Raw genomic sequence first — 23,991 nt, 5'->3', positions numbered from 1 at the left:
CATAACCTCAATCTAATTATGAGGAAACCTCACAGTGACAAACCCCAAGTGAGGAATGTTCTATTAAAAAGGGTGGGGGTGCCTGGGTGGATCAGTTGGTTGAGTGCCCGACTCTTATTTTTGGCTCGGGTCATGATCTTGGGGTAGTGGGATCGAGCCCCACATTGGGCTCTGTGCTCAGTGGGGAGTCTGCTTGAGATTCTCTCTCTCTCCTTCTTTCTCTAAAATAAATCTTTTTAAAAGGGGGCAGGGGGAGGAAGGGCTGTATTCTTCAAATGTATCCACATCATGACAGATAAAAGCTGTGGAAACATTTCAGATTAAAGGAGACTAGAGAGACATGTAATATTTAAGCCTACACTGAAGGAAAAATATGAGATTATTGGGTCAAATGACAAAACTGGAGTAAGAGCAATAATAAGTATACCAGTGTTAAATTTTCTGAAGTTGATAACTGTATTATGGTTATATGAAAGAACATACTTACTCTTAGGAAATGCTCAGTGAAGTATTTAGGGATAAGGGACCATGAAAACGAATTCCTCAATGATTCAGAAAAAAATTACATTTGCTAAAGACAGAAAGCACTCAGAAGATAAACCAATGGGTCAATCTGATAAAGAACACATGGGTATTCTTTGTACTGTTCTTATTCTTGCAAATTTTGTTTGAAATCATTTCCAAATCGTCTCTAAAAATTGAAAAGCGTTGTTCCTTATGACACTTAGCTCCCAGCCTGTAGAAACAGTGTAGGCGGGGGTGGGGAGGGGGTAAAACTGGAGGACCTAGCTGAGTTTAGCAAAGATGGGGCCCAGCCTATGGGAGGGGAGCCCTAGAATGAAGCTTGAAGGACCAGTGATGCCACTGACCAACGACGGCCTACCCTCTGCTTCCTTGAGGCCAGCCCTGCGGCTCGTCCCCACACCAACAAACAGGCTTGCGGCAGAAAAGTTCCATAAAAAGGGATTTATTGCCAAACTTCAAGAAAGGCGCTTCATGACAGAAGACATGGAATGCCATCCTCCTCAAGGAGGCAGGCAAGGCATCCCCTGCATATTCCCCATCCTTCTACCCCTCCCGTTGAAGCTAGCTTTTCTCCCTTGGGGCCCAGGCCACCATGGCATGGGGACCCCAGAGGGACCAATGGCATTAGGTCACTGAGATGGCCCCAGAGCTACTTGCTCAATCTGGTCATTTATCAGAGGAGGAAACTGAGGCTCTAGTCCCTGGAAACAGGTGACTTGGCTAAAGCCCCAGCCAGCCCAGGCTGCTGGTGGGGGAAAGCTGTTCCCCAAGAGAAAACTGCAGGCGGCCATATGACGTGGGCACCCGATGAGGACCTTGCTCTCACACTGAAGGCAGACGGACAGGCAGACTGTGGCACGGGAACCGAGTTTTGTCCACGGAGTGTAGTTTGAGGAGGCCAGTGGGGGCTCATGAGTCAGGACATTGCTGTTCACCTCCACCCTGCCCGGGACAGGCTGCAGAGTAGACATCTGCCCCTCTTGATCCCTGGCCACTACCCTCAAGAATAAAGTAGAAGTAAAGAAGACATTGACCTGCACTGGCAGGTCTCAGTGGGCACGACTGGTGATGGGGCAGTGGACAGAAAGGCCAGGGCACGCAGCTGCGACCCTTTCTCCTCGTTCAGTAAATGAAAGTGCACATGCAGAAACCCCCTGAGCAGACCTGCCAGAAGCTGCTCCCATTCCTGCAGGCCCCAGGGAGAGTGGCTGTGGCCCTCAGGGGGCTCTGCACCTAGACGGAGACTGGATGTGTTCCCAGAGCCAGGGACAACTGTGGGGGGATTGGGGGAGGGGGAGGGGACGGAGAGGGAGAGGCCCAGGCTGCAAGCATGGACCAGGAAAGGGACAGAAGAAAATGCCCCTTCCACGAGGAAGTTCAGAGGAGCACTCCCTCTGGGGCCTGAGCCAGTGGGGTGGGGGGGTGGGGGGGAACAAGGAAAAGGGAAGTTATTTCAGGCCCAACATACCCCCACTGGCATTCAAACAAATGATTGGGATATTGGATTTGTTTGGGCTGAGGAGGAACCAGAGACCCAGATATAAATCCCATCTGGGGAGGCACAGAAGTTGAGGTGGCTTCTCTTCTGAAGGTTGATTTATAATGAAGTATATACAGGATTTTCTGATGTTGATATCAGAGCCATTCTCGGGCTCACCCCTACAGGAAATGTGCAAGGCTGGACACAGGCTGGTCCAGGGGTAGAGACTAGACTAGGAGACCCTTTGCGTTCCTCCTCCAACCTGGAGTCCTCCAATCACAGCTCACCAGAGGGGAAGGCCTGCAGAATAGGAAACAGGCCCAGAGAGGAGCCACATGTCCAATGGCTTTCTCACACAGCTGCCTCCCACCTGCCTGCACAGGCCCTAGCTGGATTCCAGGTCTCACTCAGCTAAGGGAACAATCTAGAGCTTAGACCCAAGGCCTTGGCAGCTACTTGCAGTAGGTGGGTGGGGAGGGTTGGTTATGGCTCGGAGCTGCCTCTGCCATAAGGCTCTCTGCCCGGGAACATCTGGACGTGGGAGCTGCAGGGGCAGGGGGCTCAGCTGTGCTCTATTCAGAAGTCAGGAATGTAAACTACTGGGGGTGGGAAGCAGAGATGATGTCACCCCCAGAAACCCCAAGTGCCATGCTAAAGCCCTGGGGCAGTTCGGAATAACCATGCAAGCAACCAAGTGTGTGCTCCCAGCCCAAGTCCAGAACCCAGAGCCTGGGCCAGATAGCCAAATAGTGGCCCTGGATGGCACCTGGCCCCACTGGCCAGGGCAGGGCAGAAAGGATGCCAGGAATCTCTGCAGGTCCTGGCCATACTCCCAACATGCCTGATGGCCCTTCTGCAGCCTGAGCAGAAGCATGTTTCTTGGCAGGATTGGGCAATGATGGACGGGGCGGGCTAGGAGGGACAGTGCCCTGGCCCGGCAGGCCCTAGGGTGCACTTCTCCTGTAGAGGGTCACCAGCTCCTTCCGCTTCTCCTGTAGCCCAGGTGATTCCTGGCTCAGCTCTTCCAGACCTCTGATTTCCTGTAGGACTTGGGTGGCCTGCCTCAGCTGCTCCACAGCCTGACTGAGCAGTGTCTCAGCACTTACGGGGGCCGGCTCACTGTCCAGCACCTTGTTCAACAGTTTCTCCGTCTGTTCTGAGGCCACCTTCACCTCCAGCTGGGCCCGATACAGCCGTTCTCCAGGCTGCCGTGGACGCCGGGGGCCTTCCCCAAGCAGGTCCCCCAGGGAGGAGCAGCGGGGATGGAAATGAGATGGCAGGTCCCAGGGGGGCAGTGCTGTGGATGTTGTTGCATCCTCTGGGGGAGTTTCTGAGATGCCCGAGGCCTGGGGTGGCTGGATGGGCTCGGGACTGTCATCCATGCCATTCACTGAGATCTCTGCTGGATCTGGGGCAGAGATCTCAGAGGTCTCATGACTCTGGGCTGGCCCAGAAGCCCCCATCCCACTCATGGAGGCTCTCAGTTTCTCTGATAAGATCTTGGGTGGGGGTGTAGGGGGCTTCCCACCCTCCTTGGGCAGAGCCTCAGGAGTCTCAGAGCGGGGCACCTGGAGTTCTGTACTCTCAAAGTCAGGGGGATCCTTGGGGTTGGCGTTCTCCCAGCTCACTTTCAGTTTGTCAGGCAGGACCCTGTTGGAGGGCTGCTCAGAGCCACTGTCCTCCTGTACTGGAGTCTCTGAGTCCTCTTGGCTCCCAGGGTGGGACTCAGACCTTGCTGAGATAGGGGCTGGGGCTCCCTCCCCGGCAGAGGTCTCCACGCTGTCACCAAGGCTGGTCGTCTCAGGCGCTGGGGAAGGCTTGGTAGGAGGCATAGGGGGCTTGAGTGTCTCCCGGGGCTGGGTTGCACTGACATCATTGCTGGGGGCAAACACCGGTGGCCCACTATCTGGAACTTCGAGGTCGAGGCGCGAAAGCCCATCAGAAGCTGCGTTGGCTACCTGGTAGGGGACAGTATATGGGCATCATCTTGGATGACTGGCATTTGGGTCAGATGTGCCCACCCATAAGGGTATACAAGCCTTCCCATCCAGGTTGTCCAGGCCCCCAGCCCTCCACTCTCTGCCCTGGCTTCCAAGGCCACGTGATTAGAAGCTAAAGTGATACTCTGATGAATCCTCTCCTCTCCCTTACTCCCACAGAACTCCCTGTTTTGGAATCACAGGCCAGGAAGTCAGAGCCTAGTCCTCTTGGTGCTCCCCAGCCTGTGAAAGAGACTGCTTTTTAGTGGCACCTATGCTGGCCTGGGCAGCAGAGGACATGGTTCCAGCCCTGTTTCCGACCCCTTTCTGGCTGTCTGGCCTTGGGAGGATCCCATCTGTGCAACCACCCACTCAGGGGGGCAATGAGACCAGGACTCAAGCATGGTCTCCCGAGTTGTCTCGAGCCCACTCACTTCTGCTTCCCCTCCTTGGAGACTGCTATCTGATGTGCCAGCCTCACACCCAGCCCTCCAGCCCAGATCTCTGTGGCCTTTGCCTGCCCAGCTGCTCAGCAGCCAGTGCCTCCTCTCCTCATGCCATCAGATGTGGCCCCAGACCACAGCTGACCGCCAGAGGAGGACAGCTGTACCAAGTAGGCAGCTGCCCCCCCACCTGGCCCTAGGGACCCACAGGAATACCCAGCAGCCCCATAGTGATGGAGACCCTCCCAGGGAGCCTCAGAGGCCCTGGAGCAGGGCTGGGCAGGAGGCCTCTCCCAAGGTCCCTCATGGTAGGGGTATTGGCTGGGACCCCCACTCCCTTTTACCATGCACACAGGTATCTGGCCAACGCATACGCTCACTCAGTCACTGGGACATGAGTCCCTCCCTGAATTCTTCTCAGAGGGTCTCTCCCTCCAAGGCCAGCCCTCCCCCAACACCTAACCCTCCCCTCAAGCATTCCCTTTCTCTCTGGCTACGTCAGTCTTTCCTTCTGCAGGCTTTATTCCCTCAGCTGACAGGCATGAACAGGCTGTCTCATTTCAAAAAACAAACTCTCCAATGACCCTGGCCCCTTCTCTTCTCTCTCTTCCCTACCATGGTCCCCTTCCCTCTGGCGACCCCAGCTCTGTACCCCTTGACAAACCTAAGCCAACTCCTTCTCTGAGAAAATTTATGCAGTAAATGTCACCACCTGCCCCTTTCCCCAGTCCTGCCTTTGTGACTTGTGGCTGCCAACCTGGCTGATAACCCCCACATCCTGTGCCCTTCTCTCTCTCCAGATGTGCCATTTGCCTCTCTGGCTTCCTCTTCCTTGGCTCTCTACTGCCCGGCCCCCACACCCCAAATGTAGCATTTGCTAAGATTCTTTCCTAGCCTCCAAAATCTTTCCCCCCAACATCCACCCCCATCAGCAACACTGGTGTGAAAAAGGGCTCCTCCCTTACTCCTCACCTTGCCCATAACTTCTCCCAAATTCCCTGTCCCCAGGGCCTCCATTCACCCAGTTGGCAGGCTTGGGTCTACCTCTGCACCACCCTCCCCTCTGTCTGGGAAGGCTTCCCCTAGCACCATATTCAGTGGCAAGCCCAGATGGCTCTCCCATTGTGCCCTCGCTTTTCATCCCCTCCTGGAGCCTGGAGGGCCCACCTCCTCCCTCTTCTTAGCTCCTTGCCTTTCCCTCCCTTAACCCAACCCACCATACCCTGGGCCTCAACTGACCTCTGGAACACACCCTCCCATGCATTGTTACCAGCTCCAACAATCAAGGCCTCCACAATTTCCTCCCATCAACAAACCTTCCTAGACTCATCTCCCCATCAAAGGGACTTGGTACACTCCAAACTCTCCTGCCTCAGCTCAAATCATTCCCTCGGCCAGGGCCTCCCTCACATCAAGTCTGCCAACTGAAACCCTTCCCATCCTTCAAGTGTTGGTTCAAATGCCAGTGGGCCCTCCACGGTCTCTCCTGCCTGGCCTCTCAGAGCCCTCCTCTGTACAGAAGTTAGACACAACTCTGCTTGGAGCAGTCTGCGGACAGGTCTTTTCTCTAGGTGGAAGCTGAGCTCTGAGACGCAGGGACTAGCCCCAGGGTCTCAGTTTCCCTCAGGTACCAACTCTGGATAAGGCCAGTGTGCAGACTCAACAAGCAAAGCAGGCATATCACCACCACCACCACCCCGCCGCCAACGAGCACATATAACACATAAGCTTCCACACACAGACACGCTGCATACCACTCAGGAAGCCCCAACTCCAAGAGTCCTCAGGAAAAAGATGGCCCCAAGCTTGGCTGCCACCCTAAGGAGCTGGGATCCCAGGCTCAAATGACCTCCTACCTGTCTAAGCCGGGGGCAAAGTCTTACCTCCTTCAGGTGTACTCTTGTAGGTGGCCGGCGCCGCTGGCCCCCACGCACCCGGTCCCGTGTCACATGCTCCAGGGCACAGCTCTTGTCCACTTTCACCTGGGAAGAAGGAACAAGGTCAGTGCCCACCAGGGAGAGGAAGAAATGCCCAGGCATTAACCCGACTCAAAGGCAGGGTCTATACCTACATCTTCCCTGTAAAGGGGCAGGGCCCTACCACTGGCCCTCTCTTTGAGGCATCTCCCTGTGTCTGGACTTCTGCTTTTCTTCCTGTCCCTACACTGCCTTTGTCATCTCTTGGCAGTCAGAGGCTCTCCCTCTCTGCCTCAGTTTTCCTGCCTGGATATGGGCTATCAGCCCTCATCCTTCAGTCTACTGCAAATATATACAAGCAGCCCTGAGGCTGCTGTTATGCTTAGCTAGGGGAGCAGGGAGAAGGCAGCCCATGATCCCCTGGTGCCTGGCTTCCAGAAGATGGCCCCAGTCACTCTCCTAGATCCCTTGGAAAAGAAAAAAGAGCAGGGCCTCTGCCCCTTTGGGCCAGGGTGTCTAGAGGAGAGCATATCCTCTCTGATGGTAAGGAAAGATGGAGTACCTGGGAAGCCAAAGTAAATAAGACTCTGAACCACAGTGCAGCCTGTCCTTGATGGGGAATGTAGCTAAGACTCTTTAACCCTCAGGTCAGGCTCAAGGTCAGACCCACCCTCGATGGGGGCAGGGGCGAGGTTCAACAGTCCCTGTTCCTGACTGCTCCACCAAGACTGTGGGCTGACAGCAGCCCACATTTCTGTGGCCTCCAACACCCCTGATATGTCCCATCACCCCTCACCCATGAAATGGGGATATTTTCTCCAGCTAGTAAAGGGCTGAGCATAACGCAAGTCTCATAAAACATGACATAGGAGTCACGGCTGTGAGTCAAGAGACCTGGGTGTTAAGAGGGACTTACTTGGGAAGATTCCTTCCCTCAGGTCTTAGTCTTCTGCAATCCAAGGGGTCAGTTTAGGTGGCCCCCAGGTCCATTTTAACCCAAATAGCTATGAATCCATGATGTCAAAGATAAATCCTCCCTAGGAGATCTGGGCCCATGGGATACCCTGCCTACTGCAAGCCTGATCACAGCCATTGTTGCCACAGATCATACTATATAGTACAGGGGGCCGGCTGGTCATTGCCGACAGATGGGGAGGCCCAAGGCCAGAGCCAGCCTGGCCTGGACTCGACTGAAAGCTCTTAGCTCGGCACCCCCAGACCTCTCCGGCCTGGGCCCACCGGCTGTTTTCAGCTGAGGCTGGGTTGGAAAGGCTGCATGGCTGCCACTAGTTAAATTCTACTCTATCACTTACTCACTTTTTAATTTAAAACAAATTACTTTACTGACACCTCAGTTTCTTCATCCTTAAAATGGATACACTACCACCTACTCTGAGGGTTGCTGTGAATATTACTAACAATAGTAGATGTCCCAGTGTTTGTAGCAGTGACATAATCAAGGGATTGTCTGAGGTGGGGCAGGGGATCCTCTCTGAGATCACACATGGTGGGAAAGGGGACACAGATCCATTCACAGGACTGCATCACACCTCATCGAAAGCCTTGTTCTTGCCTCGGTTGATCCCTTCATTGAGGGCTTTGATCCAGGATTCCTTCTCCTCTCCACTGGTTGCTTGAAACTTGATGTCGCTGACCTGCAGGGGACATGGATAAGGTGGATGTTTAACAGAATTCACATTTGGGGTCTTAAGGAAGCTTCCCATCCCAAATCCCAAAGTCTGCCCTGGCACAGCTGGCTGGGAGCAAACTGAAATGACCCCCACAACAGATCTGACACGGGGCTTCGGGGGAGGGGAGGAGACAGATCCAGCAGAGAAGGGGCTGGCTCTCAGCATGATGCGGCCAGAGATCTGGATTAGAATCCACCTTGCCCTGTGGTAAGAGCCAAGATCTGGTCTTACTCCATTTGGCTTCCCCAGACCAGCTGCCTGTTTTCTCCATAAAGTAGGAGTTATCCCAGTATACATCCACACCAGGCTGAGTACAGTGACAGAGGTGACAGGTGTGACAGCTGTCCATCGGTGAAGACCCCCTGGAACTAGGGCCACATGCAGCTCCCCAGGGGCCCCCACTCAGCGCTGGCCAAGTGAAAAAGTCCTAGGGTCCCCTTTCTGGCCTTGAATCATAGACCATACATGAGAAAGGGCCCTGGGAGTCAATTCCAACCCCCTCATCGTACAGATGAGGAAACAGAGGCTCACAGATGGGATGGGACTTGGCCAAGGTGACCTAAAGTAATCCCAAGACTCCTGATTCTACAGCCCACCCCACCCCAGGGGTCCCTCTCATCTCAGGCAGGAGCTCCCAGCTCATACATGAGAATCAGAGAGGGGCCCCTGGCTGGCTCAGTGGGTGGAGCATAAGACTCTTGATCTCAGGGTTGTGAGGTGTTTTTTTGTTTGTTTGTTTTTAAGATTTTATTTATTTGTCAGAGAGAGAGACAGAGAGTGAGCGCACACAAGCAGGGGGAGTGGCATGCAGAGGGGGAGGCAGGCTCCCTGCAGAGCAGGGAGCCCGATGCAGGACTCGATCCCAGGACACTGGGATCATGACCTGAGCCGAAGGCAGACGCTTATCCTACTGAGCCACCCAGGTGTCCCTCAGGGTTGTGAGTCTGAGCCCCACGTTGGGTGTAGAGATTACGTAAAAATAAAAATTTAAATCTTGAAAAAAAAAAAAAAGAATTAGAGGGCAGCTTAGAGACACCCCTCCCTGTCAGGCTCCAAGGTCAGACAGGAAATGGTAGAAGTAGCAAGGCCACACAAACTGAGGGGCCATTTTGCACAGTGGATATCATAGCAGTAGGGCCTCTAAATTGGACAGAACACCTCTTACAGCTGGCTGACCTTGAGTCTCAGTTCCCTCATCTGTAAAAGGTCAAGACCGCCACAGCCTGCCTCACAGAGCTGTGTAGATCAAATATGTATCTAAAGTGTTGAATCTGGAGCTGGGCACAGAGTGAGTGCTCAGTAACAGGAATTATCACCACTGCCTTCCTTCTGACAAAACAGTCCCAGTTTCCTCACCTGGATAAAGGGATCATGCCTACCCCAAAGCAATGCTGAGGGAATTAAACATGACTAAAGCCGGGGCCCCGCACACAGTAGGTATTCAGTACACAGTTATTGAATGAATGAGCCAATAAATGAATGAACCGGCCCACAGTTCCTTCCCTTGCCCCATTTTGGGCCACTGCCCACTCTGACCTCAAGATGCCCCAGTTCTTGGGCAGGCGGGTCGCCAGCCTGCCCATCCCCCACCCTGGTGTTAGCGCCTTCCCTCCCGCCACCCTCTACGTTATGTAACACCACAGTCCGCCTGGCCCCTGCAGCATCCTCGTTATATAACTTCCTCCTGGCTGCCGCCTCCTTCTCCTCATACAGAGCCCTGGGTCCCACCCACCTCCCCATGCCAGGCACAGCCAAATGCTCATTTGCATGACCAGGGTAAATTCAATCCTGGCAGCAGATCTGCAGTTAAGTCAGAAACCCCAGGGCACCTTGGCAACTGCCTCTTAGCCCAGCCATCAGGGCTGCAGGGGGCTCAGGGAGGGACAGCGGCTACATCCAGGCTCTGCAAGGGCCCACCCAACCCTGTGACAGGGGCTGCCAGAAAGGCGGCCCAGGTCCAGCCCCTTGGAGCCCAGCTGCTGCTCCCTCTCGCAGTCCCCGAGGTGGTGGGGCCCCTGCTTAGTGCAGGATTTAGCATGCCGGGGAGCTGCAGAGGCATATACTTGAACTCAGCCGCAGATGAGCAAGAGCAGGGCAGAGAAAGAGCACTGGCCTGGGAGTCAAGCTAAAAGAGTTCGAGTCCCACCAGTCCACAATGCACAGGCCTGTTCACTACTCAGGGCCTCAATGGGACAAGATCAGAACCACTGTGCCCAACCCAAGCTGCAGTCCTTCCCCACAGGCCAGCCCGCCTGAGGCAGGCTCGGGGGTTGGAAGAGAACGGAACCTCCGTTCTCTTCTGCTCCCTGTGAGGGAGAAGGCCTCAGGAAGACCTACATACTAGCCAAAGGGATCCCCTGGGAGAGCAAATACATGGTTAAATGGGACCCAGTCGCACTCTAAGCAGCCTTGTTATCCTGGCTGAATGAGCCAGGCATCCTGCAAGGGGGACCAGAATGGGGACAAGTAGAATACCAAGAAGTTGTTCCTCTTGCCCCACTCCTGGCCCTGTGTCCTGAAGAGCCACAGGCCGCACAGATCCCTCTCGAGCCCTTCCAAGAAGCCCCAGGGGCACAGGCACTGCTAGGAGTTTCACAGCTACCAGGCCTGGCCACAGAAGAGGCCCACATGACCTGGGAAAGCAGGGAGAACAAAATGGCAGGGAGGAAAAAAGTGGGAGGGGGAGAGAGGCAGCAGGAAAGAGGAACGGGCCAAGCTGGCCGCGACCAGCAGGGCAGCAAGGCCCAGCTAGGCCACCCTGCTTCCTGGCAGTGTCCGCCTGTGACCTCATGGCAAGGGCGTGGGGATGGGAGGCAGGGGGAGAGGGACATGCAAGACACTGGAGTCTTTGTTTATTTGATTAGAGCGGGGGGAAAAGGCGGCCTCGGGACCAGACAGCCAGGGTCATGTGACCTCCTGGCCGGCTGGCGGCCTCACTGAGGATGGGGAACACCCAGGGCGATAAGAAAGGAGGGTGAGAGGACGAGAGGGACATGGTGCTCCGGGCAGCTCACTATCTGACTTCCGGAGAGCCCCGCTCTCTGTATGAGTTCCTCAGGTGGTGAGAGTCAGGGGGAGTGGAACCGGATGTGCTGTCCTCCCACCATCCCGCAGCCCCCAATACTTGCTCCGTAGCCCCATCTCCCCGACTTACCATCCTGTTCCCAGAGTCACCCAGAGCCAACCTGAACTCTTGGCCGGACTGGGGGATGGAAGAGAGGGTGTTGGCCAAAGCAGCTAAGAATGCAGCTGCACAAACAGGCCTCTCTGAAGGTGATGGCCCACCCTGAGCTGGGCCCGACCCGCCTAAGCACACCATCAGCTGATTGTCAGAGCTAGGGAAAGGCCCACAGAACAGCACTGGCAGAGGACAGAGAAGCATGGCCCTATCCCCCCACATCCACATAAGCTCACTCAGAGACACACAAAGCCCCAGACAGACCCATGGTCAAGTGAACACTCACCTGCATATAAAGAGGTACATACACACATGTGCCAGACCTCCACACACAATGTGCTTTGCATGTCACTCATTCACACACACACGACAATGACTGCTCAGAGAGAAAAGTAGGTCTCCAGAACAGGGAGGGGGCTGACGGGACTGAAAGACCAGAATATGGCTCTCCTCTTCCTAAGAGCCCTAAGCAGCAGATGTCAAGTGAAACCTGGGTCTGGCCGCATGAACTGTCACAGCACCATAAACCTGGACTCATCCCTCAATTCCCAGAGTTCCACAGTTGCCTCCGTGCCCCACCCACTGCAGAGTTGGACAAAGGGTCAGTGAGTTACACATCACAGCCTCCTCCACAGCCCAGAGCCCTGGGGATCAGAGGATTTAGGCTCCTGGCCCTTAAAGCTGGGGGAGAACAGAATGGCCTCCAGCAGGCCTAGACCAGATGCTCCCCAACCCCCAGCCTCTGTGACTCAGCCTCACTCTGAGAGGCTCCGCATGACGTGCAGGGGTTGGGGTGAGGCGTGGCCCAGCTGCAGATGGGCGCGAGCTGGAGAGGTGCTGTACACGCCAGCCTCAAATCTGAACTCCCTCCTGACATCTGTGAAACTATACCATGCATCAACACCCACCAGAGAAATGTGGTATAAACAGCAAACATCCATCTGCACACGCGGCATGTCCCAGGGGAAGAACCTCCCGGGCAAGAGACCTTCTCCAGCTTCAGCCAAGAAAGGGAAAGTGCAAAGGGAGGAAAGGTAGGGGGCTGCAGGTCTCTGAGCACTGAGTCCAGGATGGAGGCAGGAGGGGTGGCCCACCCACAAAGGCCTGAGATGAAGTGGAGGTCACAGCCTCTCCTCCGCCCCAGACAACATCAGGGTACTGCAGGCCTGGTGAGCGGAAGGCCTCATTCCCAGCTTTTCTGTCTCAGCCCTGTGCCTCATGTGTCCAGGGTGTGGGGGCAGGCCAAGGACCCCACCTCTAACTACAGCCTGGGAAGGAGGCCCCAGGAGCCTGGAAGCGGGGAGGGGACCAGACCTCTCAGCAGAGCCTTAAATGCATCAACCAGGGGCTGGGGAGACTCCAGGCCAAAATGAGTAAAAGGTCCAACCTGTGGCAGCCCCTGGGTCTGAGCCTCAGCCACACGCCAGAGACCCTCCAGAGGCTATATCCAGGGGCCCAGCCTGCCTTTGAGAGCCTTCCAAGGGTGATCTTCCCAAACCAACCCAGGTCCGGAGGGAGGTCAGGCAGCAGTGGGCATAGCCCTACCTTGTTCCCTGGGGATCGCTGTAGGATAAATCGGTGTTTCCGCTTGAGGAGGGCACGAAGGTCCTGGCACTTCTCATAGCTGCCCAGCTCCACTATCTCTACACACTTCTGCTCGTCCTGGGGAGGGAGATAGAGGGGACATGAATTGGTGAGAGCCAGACACATCCAGATCCTCAAACACCCAGGTCCCCCACCTCAGACCCTGATCTCAGTCACTGAGGGCATCACTCGGTCAGAAGGCATCCTTCGGCTGCCAATCAATCACCAAGATGTGGTATTCGGACCCCAGCAAGTAGATAGTGTTCAGTCCATGCTGATTGGAAGGAAGGATGCCTTCAAGGCTCAGCATCCACATGAGAAATGGGGCACCCAGCCCAGAGGTGGGTAGCAGGGCCGACTCAAATGCCTAAGGCCAAAGGAGGAAACAGTGGAAGCTGGAGAGACTTAGGAAAGGGTACCTGAGGGTCCATGCAGGCCCAGAGCCTGCTCAGAGATTTGTGGAAGAGGTAGTCTAGAAGAGGGAGCAGGATGTCACAAAATGAGGAAAAAAAAAAAAAGAAAAGAAAAGGTCTTCCAGGCAGAGCCACAGAGGGAAGTGTGAACTAGGCACATTTGGGCTGCATGCCCTACCTTTACCACAATGATCCTGAACTGACTTCCCCACTTGGCATCTTCCTCCGCTGACCCCTGGCTAGGTGGAAAGGCCACTTTCCATGGCCTGCACAATGGAGAGGGCAAGAGTTCCTTCGAAAGCAATCCCCCCACCAACCTGCTACCCTGAGGCCTCGTCACTAAGAAGACAGAGGCCAGCCTTTTCTAGGCCACCCCTGGACACTGGCTGGGCTGCCTTCCTGCCCACCAGCCCTGGCACTGGATTATTTTCTCCATGTGGGCTCTACCCACCAGGTGCCTTTCCAGCAAGCTGCCTGGGACAAGGTCCCCACTCAGGAGTGGTCAATTCCTTCCTCTTCCAGGGGAGACCCAGCTGGAACAACTTCTCAGTGTGCTGCATTCTCACCCTTGAGCATCCAGGGTCGAAAAAGCAAGGCCTGGGGGTGGGTGTTGGAGGGGAGAGCTGCCCTAGAGGCTGGCCAACAAGTTAAGGACATGCTTGCTCTTAGACCTCACTCAGAGAGCCAGCAAGAGCCCCCACCAGGGACCGCCTAGGTGCTCTGCAGTTTTTGGTGGAATATCTGAGAGGCAGTGATTCAATGTTTGCAGAGGAAATGCCCTGATTTCCCTCCATGATAATCCGCATATGTTAAGAACCCTTGACACTTAGCAAGCACTTTTGCTTCTCTGATTCTCCTGAGCCTCTAAATCATCCTGAATCAAGCTTAGAGCCCCAGTATTTGCCTCACAGTATACAGGAAGAGAATGAGGCCTGGAGGCGAACAGATCTGCCCAAGGGGCACAGACACAAATGTAAGGGGCAGGGCCAAATGCAAAGCCACTTCCTGCCTCCTAGGCCAGAGCTCTTTCTAGCACACCACACTCCTTTCAGCCACAGTCAGAGGCTTGGTGATCAATGCCTTAGCAACAGGTCACACTCTGTCTCAGTGGTCCTCCAAGTGTGGTACCTGGGCCAGCAGCAGCAACATCACCTGAGAACTTGTTAGAAATGCAAGTTCTCAGATCCCATCCCCACTGAATCATAACCATAGGGGAATGGGCCTAACAGTTTGACGATTAACAAGCACTTCAGTTGATTCTGATGTATGCAAAAGTTTGAAAACCTCTGCTCTACCACCAGAGCTTCTCAGCCATGATAGCACCTGGGAGTTTTAAAAACCCCAATGCCCAGGCAACATCTCAGACCAGTTTCATCAGGACCTCCGGGGGATGGAGCCCAGGCGTCTGTATTTTTCAAAGGAGATGACTGTATAGCGAAGGGCAGTAACCACTGACCTGCTCTGTTTGGGCTGTCAGGGGAAAGATGGCGAGAGTGGCCTGATCTTTCCCATCCAGGTTCAGTTAAAATGTCTTTTCCAAGCATCTCTTTCCAACCCCTAGTCTCCAATCTTTCCAAGTTCCTCCACTCCACACAAGGGCTAGTAAGACCCACCTGCTCCAAAAAGCTCCCCTGCCACACCCCCAAGCCTGAGCCTTGGTGCTTTCTCGCTCCTCTGAGGTCCCCCATCCACAGAGCACCTGCCAGGCACACGCACTGTACAAGGTGCTAAGGGCACCCTGCCACGGGGAAGAACAGACCTGACTCCCTGCTGGGCATCTCTCTCTACCCTGTGCTGCGTGTCTGGTTCCCCCTACAGTGCCCTACCAAAAGGCAGCCCTCAAGAGGGACACACGTAGGACTAGTTTGCTGGACTGAATGCCTGACCCAGGGTGAGACTCCAGAAGGTCCCCTCCTACCTGCAACCAGAGAAAGGAAGCTGCCTGGGGAAGGATGCCTGGTCCCAGAGAGAGCAGCTCACCTGCCCCATGTGCGCAGGCCTCCCTCAACTGGACAACTACTGGCCCAAACACACTCTCCTCTGTCTGGGAATAAAAAGTCAGTCCATCCCCACCACCCTGCTCTCCCCAGGGTTGCCTGACCTGGGTCTCCTCTCCACCCGAAACGCTGAATCATCTGGCCCTTCTGCAGCTCAGAAAAAATGGATAAACCAGCAGGCACTGGGTGGGGGCAGCATTTTTTGAATGTCAGCCTCACTGACAGCAAAGAAACAGCCAAGAGCCATTTGCACTCGCCTAGTTCCTGACATCAGAAAGAGGAATTGAACCCATAAGCATTTCTCAATTCCTGCTCCTGGGCCAACCTTCCCTACCCCCCAAGTGCGAAGTTCTTGAAACTGCATGGAGGTTTTTCATAGTGACTTTTTTTAAAAGCCTGATTTAGATGTTTCATGTTTATGGGATGTGAAATCCTTCCTGCTTCCCAGTTGTGGCCAGATGTGGAGAGAGCGCCCAGGACAAGTCTGGCAGTGCCTGACAGGCTGACAGCTTGGGGGCTTGTCATTCAACTCCTATGGCAGCTGGGACCAAAGAAAGCTGTGACAACTGCCTTTATTTATAAAAATATCCCCCTGCTGCCCTACAGCACATCCTAATTTGGTGACAGCAGCAGTAAGGAACATCTGGGGGGCTGTCTGCATATTTCATTCCCTTGTCTTCCCCTCCAGCTTCTTCTCTGACACCCCAACTCCATGAGCCTGGGGACTCGGACAAGAAAGGCAAGGTGTTGGGCGCCTGGGTGGCTCAGATGGTTAAGCGTCTGCCTTCGGCTCAGGTCATGATCCCAGGGTCCTGGGATCGAGTCCCACATCGGGCTCCCTGCTCCTTGGGAGCCTGCTTCTCCCTCTCTCTCTCTCTCCTCCTCTGTCTCTCATGAATAAATAAATAAAATCTTTAAAAAAAAAAAAAGAAAAAGAAAGGCAAGGTGCTTCACAAAGGCAGTTCCTCTAAACAGTTAGATCTGGTTGCCCAACCTTTCTTGGCCTGGGACAGTTAGGAATTTGCCAAGATAACCTGAGGGATGCTGAGAAAGGATGGTGGGGAACAGGCAGGATCCCTCTGCTTCTGCCTCCAGGCCAGCTCTGCCCCATGTATTCCGTCTGTCAAAGGCACGCAGTGAGAGCCCATTTTCCACGGACGGGCCTTCTGGTGGCCTCAAGCCCAGAACACAAACGGCAGCTACAAGTAAAAGCCACCTTTTCTCCTCAGATCTTCCCCCAGAGCTTTATCAGCTCTTACTTAACACACAATTTTAACATCCTCGGTTGTCCAAGTTCCTAGCCTGCTGAAATGAAAAGGGGCGCAAGCCTGAAGTGGGCAGCTGCGAGGATTATGAGAGGCACGCGGGCGGCAGAAGTGGCAACTGGCGCTTGACGTTAAAGCAAAAAGGAAAGCTGAAGAGTACAGTCTGGCAGGATAGAAGAGTCTGATAAGAGGTGACTCAGAGCCACCAAGGAAAGACTCACTTTTAGTCCCAACGCCTTCTGTTGAAGAAGGTAGAGAATATTCAACATATTTTAGTGGATTTCCACCAAAAATAAGTTTGAGAGTTTACTTGCCAGAATCTATGGGTAGAAAGAGCTCTGGATTTGGTCTGGGTCCCAACTCCTCCATTCACTGAGATGCCGACCAGTCATTGGCTCCCTAGGGCCTCAGTATCTTCCTCTTGGGACACGATGACACTCTCATGGGACTACTAACGAGCCTCATACAAGAGATATGGAAAACCCCAAACAAGCATGAGCACAAAATATTTCTATTCTCATTGCTGAATGGAACAAGCTTTAGCTTTCTGGAACATTCACCGATAGGGCATCTGGCCTAATGACAAGGAGTTACAGTATAGGTGTACACTGAGGAGACACACACGTCCCTGTGCACATACACTTCAAAGAGCCCCTCATCCAGGAGTCCTAGACTTGCACCCAGAGGTATCATCCCCACACCACGAAGACGCAGAGAAGATCAGGCACTCGCCCAAGGAGTCAGGTCTCAAACCAAATCCAGATACACAGCATGTCAAGAGTGGAGCAGGTGTTCCTGCGCCAGTTCTGGGATTCTCCCGCTGGCCTGGGCTGCCATCCCTTTGCCTCCTCCCCCAGCACCCCCAACCACAGGGCCAGGTGCGTCTTTACCTCGTTCTCGTAGACCAGCAGCTGGGCCTGGCAGAGAAGCAGATACCGGTCTTTCCAAAGCCCCAGGAGGCCACCACTGCTCTTCTTGATCCAGCCAGCCTTGTCTGCCCTCCGTGCTCCCCGAAGTTTCTCGCCCCCTTCCTTCACACCCTGTAAGATAGCACCAGGACATGCCATGAGGGCTGCTGCCATGGGGCCACACTGTCCAATGGCTGCACGAGGGATGTGTCCCTCTATTGGGTACCTCTTCATATCATCCCACATGAGCTTCCCCACAACCCCCAAGGCAGATATCCTTAATCCAATGTCAGAAAGAACAGGAATAGGGGTGACTGGGTGGCTCAGTTGGTTAAGCGTCTGCCCTCGGCTCGGGTCATGATCTCAGGGTCCTGGGATCGAGCCCTGCGTCGGGCTCCCTGCTCAGTGGGGAGCCTGCTTCTCTCTCTCCCTCTGCCCCTCCCCCTGCTTATGCGTGCTCCCTCTCTCAAATAAATAAAATCTTAAAAAAAAAAAAATCAGGAATAACAGTAGCAACAACAATAATAGCAACAATAATAATAATAGGCCCCTCAATACTGAGCCACCAAATTATGTTTTACACACATCATCCCACTTAACGCATATAACTACTCTCTGAGGTGGTAGCATCGTTATCCACAGGGTACAGGCAAACTGAAGCTCAGAGAGGAGATGACTTGCCAGAGTCACACAGTAGAAGGGACAAACCCAGAATTCAAACCAGGTCCCTGACCCCATGTTCTTCCAGCATCACCACTCTGCCTCTCATGGATTCATTCAACCGGTCAACAAACGCTACACTGACTACCTACAATGTCACGGGTGCTAGAGTAAGCAAGGAAGAATAAAAATAATGCATCTCTGTCCTCACAGAGCCGGCAATGCAGGGAAGGAGGAGCCGAACAAACACCAGACACAAATACATTAATAGGCATGAAACACTATGAAGGGAACAGTGAAGGGGGCGGGAAGAAGAGGGGAGTGAGAGAGGACAGTGGGGGACCTGGCTGAGGTCTGGGTGGCCCAGGAAGGCATCCCAGGGGAGAGGACATTCAGGCAGGAGCAGAAGGATGGGAGGAAGCAGGCAGGTGGTGGTCATCTGCCTCTCCACCCCTGCCCTTCAAGAGAACCCATTCTGCAGCCCGTTTCCTGCCCCAAAGCAGGAGGTCCTCTGCTCTTAGCACCGCCACAGGCCAGGGCTTGGGGGTGGCCATCCACCTGGTAAGGGCTCCAAGGATTCTGCCTTCAACCACAGGCTGGTACAAGAGGTAAACTTGAGTCCTCTTCTCGGACATGGGCAGCCACCCTGGAGCCTCTAGGACAGCCGCTGACATCTCGTGGCCTCGATTATCTGCTTAGGTAGCTGGCTGTCGTCGGTACATGCCTATCAGGTGGGGTCGTATTTACCTCTGGTCCCCAGCACCTAGCACTGTTCCTTTACACATAATGGATGCTCAAGAGATATCTGTGAAAGGAAAATAAAAATACACCAATTTGCTAACCACTTTGCTTCAGTGACTGGTGCCCACAGCAGTGAGAGTGAAGGGGAGGGTAGAAGAGGGGAGGTCAAGAGCATGTCAAATCTGGAGGATGCTAGAAGGAAATTGCACCGACTAATTTTGACTACTTTATAATTTACATAAAGTTCAAAAAAGGGGCCCCAGTTAAAAGGAGCACGCCTCTCCCCAGGGATACCCTGTGGCCACAGCTGCCTTTGGAAGAACAAGCCTGGGCAAAGTGTGGTGAGCTGTCAGGGGCTGGGCAGGGCACTGCCTCCTTGCTCTCTATCCTGGCAGGGGAGCCCCAGCCTGGCGGCCCCGCCCCTCTGAACTGCACACTCTTGTGGTTGAGAGTCCGCTTTGAAGCCCAAGTCACACAGACCGGAGGCAAGCCACTCTAATCTCTCTAAGCCTTAGTTTCTTCATCTAAGAAATGGAGACATACCAGAGGTTGCAAGGATTTTAACTCCATGGGGGCAAGGATTTTTGCTTTGTTTACTGCAATATCCCCAGGGCCTAGACAGCATCTGGCATACAGGAGGTGCTCAATAAATGTTGAATAAAGATACGGCATATAAAGCAGTGCCTAGAACACCCTAAACTTAGGAATTGGTAGCTATCATTGTCATTGTTGTTGTCACTGGCATTCCCTCTGGCTCTCAGGGACCCTTGCCCCCGGCCTGGTTCAGAATTTAGGAGAAGGCCTTTCTGGGCTTAGCTGCTGGGCTTCAGTACCCCCAGAAGCTCCAGGAATGTGGGGTGCCCCTCATCACCTCTCCCTAACTTGTAGAAGGCAGGAAGAATGGGGAAGTGAGATGGTCCCAAAGGGTCTTCCTGGATGGAGGAATGAGGAAGTGGGAGACTTGCCTATGGGCCAGTTATGAGCCACCCTGACCAGGGAAAGAGGGGACTTCAGCACCCTTCAACCCTTTCACATCCGATCATGCACCACCCCCAGCACCTGAGACCCTGTGTTCAGCCCCCATTAGCTACACGACCAGCAGGGGCCTCATCCCCCTCAGTGAGCCCTACAGGCTGGCCTGGGCCCAGGGCTAGAAGAGAAGTGAGAGATGGGAAACCCCATCCTACACTTCACACCCCTCCATCAGCAACTACAGTGCTGTTGGCCACCTCCTCGGCCTGCAGACTCTCGGTCTCTCTCAAAGCAGTAGGGACTGCAGAACGTGAAGCTGCTGCCCCGTCTCCCACTGCAGAGCTCCAAGCTTGCCTCCTGCTTTTCAGCGGCCCACGCACCACCCCATGGGATCGCACACCCCTTTCTAACCTCTCTCCCTTTGTGACCTCCCCTGCCTGCCTCACCCACTATCTGATATGTGAAAACTTCCTGTCAGCTGGAAGCTCCCGAGGGGCAAGACTGGGAGCTTGTGCCTTAACCGCTGTCCTGTCGGGGTATAGCAGAGAGAACAGTGCCCAGTGAACACCATGACTGAGTGAGCTAAAGAAGCAAGTCCAGGGCCTTCAGGGATGGGTGGCAACAGGATGGAATTGAGGAGAGAAGTTACTTTGGGGATGGGGGGAGTGACAATGGAGGGGCTGGAGGGGGCGTGAACCAAAGCCCAGGGAAGGGTCTTCTTGTCAGGAATCAGCCTCAGCAACAGCCTCCCAAAAGGGAGGCCTGGCTGGAGGCCAGAGTCCTGCTTGCCTACCACCCTCCACTCTGCCCCATTCCCTGCCCCTCAGACACTCCTACCGAGGGGCCTGGCTATGCCCCAGTAAGTTTTAGTAAGTGGCCCCTCCCCTTGGCAGGGCTCACAGGGGAGGTTTTGTCTTGCTCAGCCCAGTTTCTCGGCCTCCTCTCCTCTTATTGACCAGCTGACCACTGTTCTTCCTGTTTCGCCCTCTCTCTTCCCACCCATCCTCACTCAGACCCTTCCCTGCCCACTGTGAGCAGCTCCTGAGGCATCCCTGAGCACCAGCCTGACTCCCCTTTGCCTGAGGTGGGGGGAATCTCTGGGTCATTCAAGAAAAAAAAAAGATGCCAGGTCATCCTAACCCTGTGCACAGAAGGGAACAGGTGGAAAGCCACAACACAGGCCATGATAGACAGAGACGAGCAAAAGAAACCTTGATGGCACCCTACATCACAGAGAGCTTATCACCTTTGCCCTTGGACTAAACACAATGATATGTTGACCAGACTCTTCTAAGAACCCACCATGTCAGAGGCTGGGATGGGGGTAACCAGAGAGGAAGCACACACAGGCTCTGCCAGGAGGGAACTTCCGATCTGATGAGGGCAACACAGACCCCGCACAGGGAGTCTTCAGTGTGGAGGTGGGGAGGGTATCCCCTGCTTTCGAGCGCCCCAGCCTTTTGGGAGAACACAGGACCTACCCGGAGGGAAACCTCAGCCCTAGCTCTCTGGTGGGGTAAGGGCTTGGGGTTAGTTTGGGAAGCCCTTGGAGAAGCTAAGGTTTTAGTAGGAGAGTGAGAATGGAAAGAGACACACACCTTGACCCAGAGGAGAAGGAAGGACATGTAAGGTCTTTGAGACCCCTCACTATTGAATGAGAAAGTACAGCCCAGAAAGGGCAAGAGATTAGCTCAAGGTCACAAAACCAGAACTGGGACAGGACAGTGCCCTGCCTCTCTGTCTAGATGGATATGGGCAAATGGGCAGCCTGGAGCCCCTAGAGGCTGAGCCAGGGAAAGGCATGACTATGAGAGGGAAGAGGGGGTGGGGGGGCAGGACCCCAGGGCAGAGACAGGAAAGAAAGCCTAGGTTTGGGGTTTTTAACCTTACTCCAGTGGCAGCAACAATATCCCACGATATTTGCAGCTTTCGAAGCTTTTGCATGTATATCAATCACATTTGTGGATTGCCCACCTCCCTCATTTTATGGATGGGGAAACTGAGGCGCTGAGAACTCAAGTGGACAAATGCCCAGTGCCCAGACCTGCACTTCCTCACTAAGCCTCAGACTGAGGAGGACTACCAAGCTATTCCACAGAGGAGGCCACTGAAGCTGAGGGGGCTTGGCACCAGGGTAGCTGGGGCACAGGGAGAAAGCTCTAAGCTCGGGGGTGGGCTAAAAAACAGCCAGGTGAGGGGATGAGGTCAGCCTGAGGTCATGGGGCAGAGCAGGTGACTATGATCTAAGAGGTGTTTTAGAGAAACAAAGATGGGCACTGAGACCTACATTAAAGTGATTAGAAGAAATGGGAGGAAAAGAATTAGGGATGCCTAAGGGGAGGTAGGAGATAGGGAGGCCCTGGCTGTGTGGGGAGGAGGTGGGCAAGACCTTAGATGGCTCAGGTATGTGGGGAGCTCTTGGCAAATGGGAGTCAGTTTAAGTGGCAATGCTAGAAACTCAGAACCAGAGGGAGTGCAGGGCTGGGCTGGGATGGGCTGGCCACGAGACAAACCATCAGCCCAGGAGGCCCCAGGAGAACTTCCCTTAATTGGGGGCCAGAGCAGATCAGGAGATGGAGTAATCCTGTCCCACATCCTCTGGGAGAAGGGGAGGGGCCACAACCAGACAGTCCAACCCTCACAGCAGGGGCCTAGAGTGGGGGAGGGCAGACCCACCCCTGTCAGCAAGAAACCACAGCAAATCAGTGGCCTGACTTTGCCCCCTACTTCCACCCACTCTGAGAGAAGGGGACACAATCACACAAGATCTGGGGAGGAGGCCAAGCCCTATATTTTATAGAAGAGGAAATGCAGGCTGAGAGGGGAAGTGACTTATCTACCATCCCACAGAAATGCAGGGCCTGGCCTGGAGGGAACCCTGACAGACAGTGGCCCTGGGGAGTAGGGAGCTGGACACTGATGGGGACACAGACAGCCTGGTACACCAAGGACTCCCCAGCTGGCCAGGGTTGCCCAAACAGTGAAGGTTTCCTCTTTCCTCTCCACCCACCCCGACAGACACCTCCCCTTCCCTTGGGCTGGGAGGGGCAAAAGCTGAGACCTCCCTCAGGGGACAAGAAGCAAAGTCCTTGAGACTCAGCAGATCCTGGCTCTAATTTATTCATTCCACAGGTATACATTAAGTGCTCACTGTGTGCTTCCATGATGGGGCCAGTGCCTGACCCTACTCCAGACCAATAGGGTCCTGAGGGAGAAGAGGGAAGCTCAAGGGGCACTGCTGGTCCAGTCTCCCAGCTCCTCCAGGGAGTTGGCCCTCCCAGGGAGGTGGGCAAGGCAGGGGCCAGGATGAGCCCCTATGCGGGCCTGACTCCGGAGCAAGAGAGAGCGTAGGGGAAAGAGGATCCCAGGGCCTTATAGAGGGGAGAAAAACGCAACTTCTCCAGTTTTCACCACCAGACACGGTCACGGCCTCAAGATTCCTTGAGAAAGGGACTCCGAAACACACAGACTCCCCCCACACACACTCGGTCTACCTCCTCAGGATCAGACCTGGCCAGCACGGGGTGTCAACGGTAACCGCGTCCGAGCCCAGTAACCCAAGCCACTTTCAGCGAGTCGTTAACTGACCAGAGCCTCAGTCTCTCCGTCAATCCAATGGGAACAGTAACCACCGCGATGCCCACAGTTGGTGAGAGAAGACAGGAGATAACGAAGGAGGGTGGGTCTGCGAAGTGCGGGACGCGGAACCCTAGCCCCTGCTCCATCGGCCTGGGCTCTGCCCGGGGGAATGGGGGTGGGGTAGCGACTGGGTGTCGGCAGTCCGGCGGGAGAGCGGCTGGTTGGACCAAGGGCCTGAGCCTGCGACCCCAACAAAAGTGAGGGGCTCAAGACCCCAGCCCCGGCCCCCCGCCTGGCCCGGCCCTCACCTCCTCCTCCATCGCGAGTCCGCTGAAGTCCCGCCGCTCCACCGCTCACTCCGCGCGCCGCGCGGGCTCCACCACCTCCATCCACACCCGGCCGGGCGGCGGCTCTTTGCGTTCTGTCCCACCGGCCGCCGGGGGCCCAAGAAACTTCGGGGGGGCGGGGTTGGGGGCGGGGAGAAGCTTCCGGGGGCCAAGGGGCGGGGCCGGGGGAAAGAAATAGCGGGGCTGGGAGGTCCGGGGTCCGGGCGGGAAACGAAGGGGCGGGGCCGGGGCTGGGGGCGGAGCCTGGGCGGGGCCGGGCTTGAGTTAGGGGACTGGACGGAGGAGCCGGAACGGAGGAAGGGGGAGGGACAGG

The 23,991-nt window shown here is 54.9% G+C and overlaps 1 protein-coding gene across 3 annotated transcripts; it reads right to left on the bottom strand.

Annotated features, from left to right (window-relative positions):
* Positions 1 to 951: 951 nt before the first annotated feature.
* PLEKHO2 (pleckstrin homology domain containing O2) lies at positions 952 to 23,748 on the bottom strand. Of its 3 annotated transcripts, XM_028100377.2 has the most exons (7): positions 23,640 to 23,734; positions 18,598 to 18,844; positions 17,362 to 17,511; positions 12,758 to 12,874; positions 7,917 to 7,998; positions 6,311 to 6,409; positions 952 to 3,963 (listed from the first exon to the last, which is right to left on the bottom strand). In XM_028100377.2, the coding sequence occupies exons 4-7, from the start codon at positions 12,832 to 12,834 to the stop codon at positions 2,950 to 2,952; spliced, it is 1,272 nt and encodes a 423-aa protein (XP_027956178.1). In that variant the 5' UTR covers positions 12,835 to 12,874; positions 17,362 to 17,511; positions 18,598 to 18,844; positions 23,640 to 23,734; the 3' UTR covers positions 952 to 2,949. The 3 variants fall into 3 exon arrangements, with proteins under 3 accessions (XP_027956178.1, XP_027956177.1, XP_027956179.1); XM_028100376.2 differs by lacking the exon at positions 18,598 to 18,844 and having other exon boundaries at positions 7,894 to 7,998; positions 23,640 to 23,748; XM_028100378.2 differs by lacking the exons at positions 17,362 to 17,511; positions 18,598 to 18,844; positions 23,640 to 23,734 and adding an exon at positions 16,786 to 17,352.
* Positions 23,749 to 23,991: the final 243 nt, after the last annotated feature.

This window comes from Eumetopias jubatus, unplaced genomic scaffold, assembly GCF_037043125.1.
Source record: "Eumetopias jubatus isolate StellerSeaLion01/CBP00866 unplaced genomic scaffold, mEumJub1_p1.0 scaffold_7, whole genome shotgun sequence".
NCBI classification, from domain to species: Eukaryota; Metazoa; Chordata; class Mammalia; order Carnivora; family Otariidae; genus Eumetopias; species Eumetopias jubatus.
The sequence above is the reverse complement of the archived record's forward strand: the minus strand, read 5'-3'. Positions and strand labels throughout refer to the sequence as shown.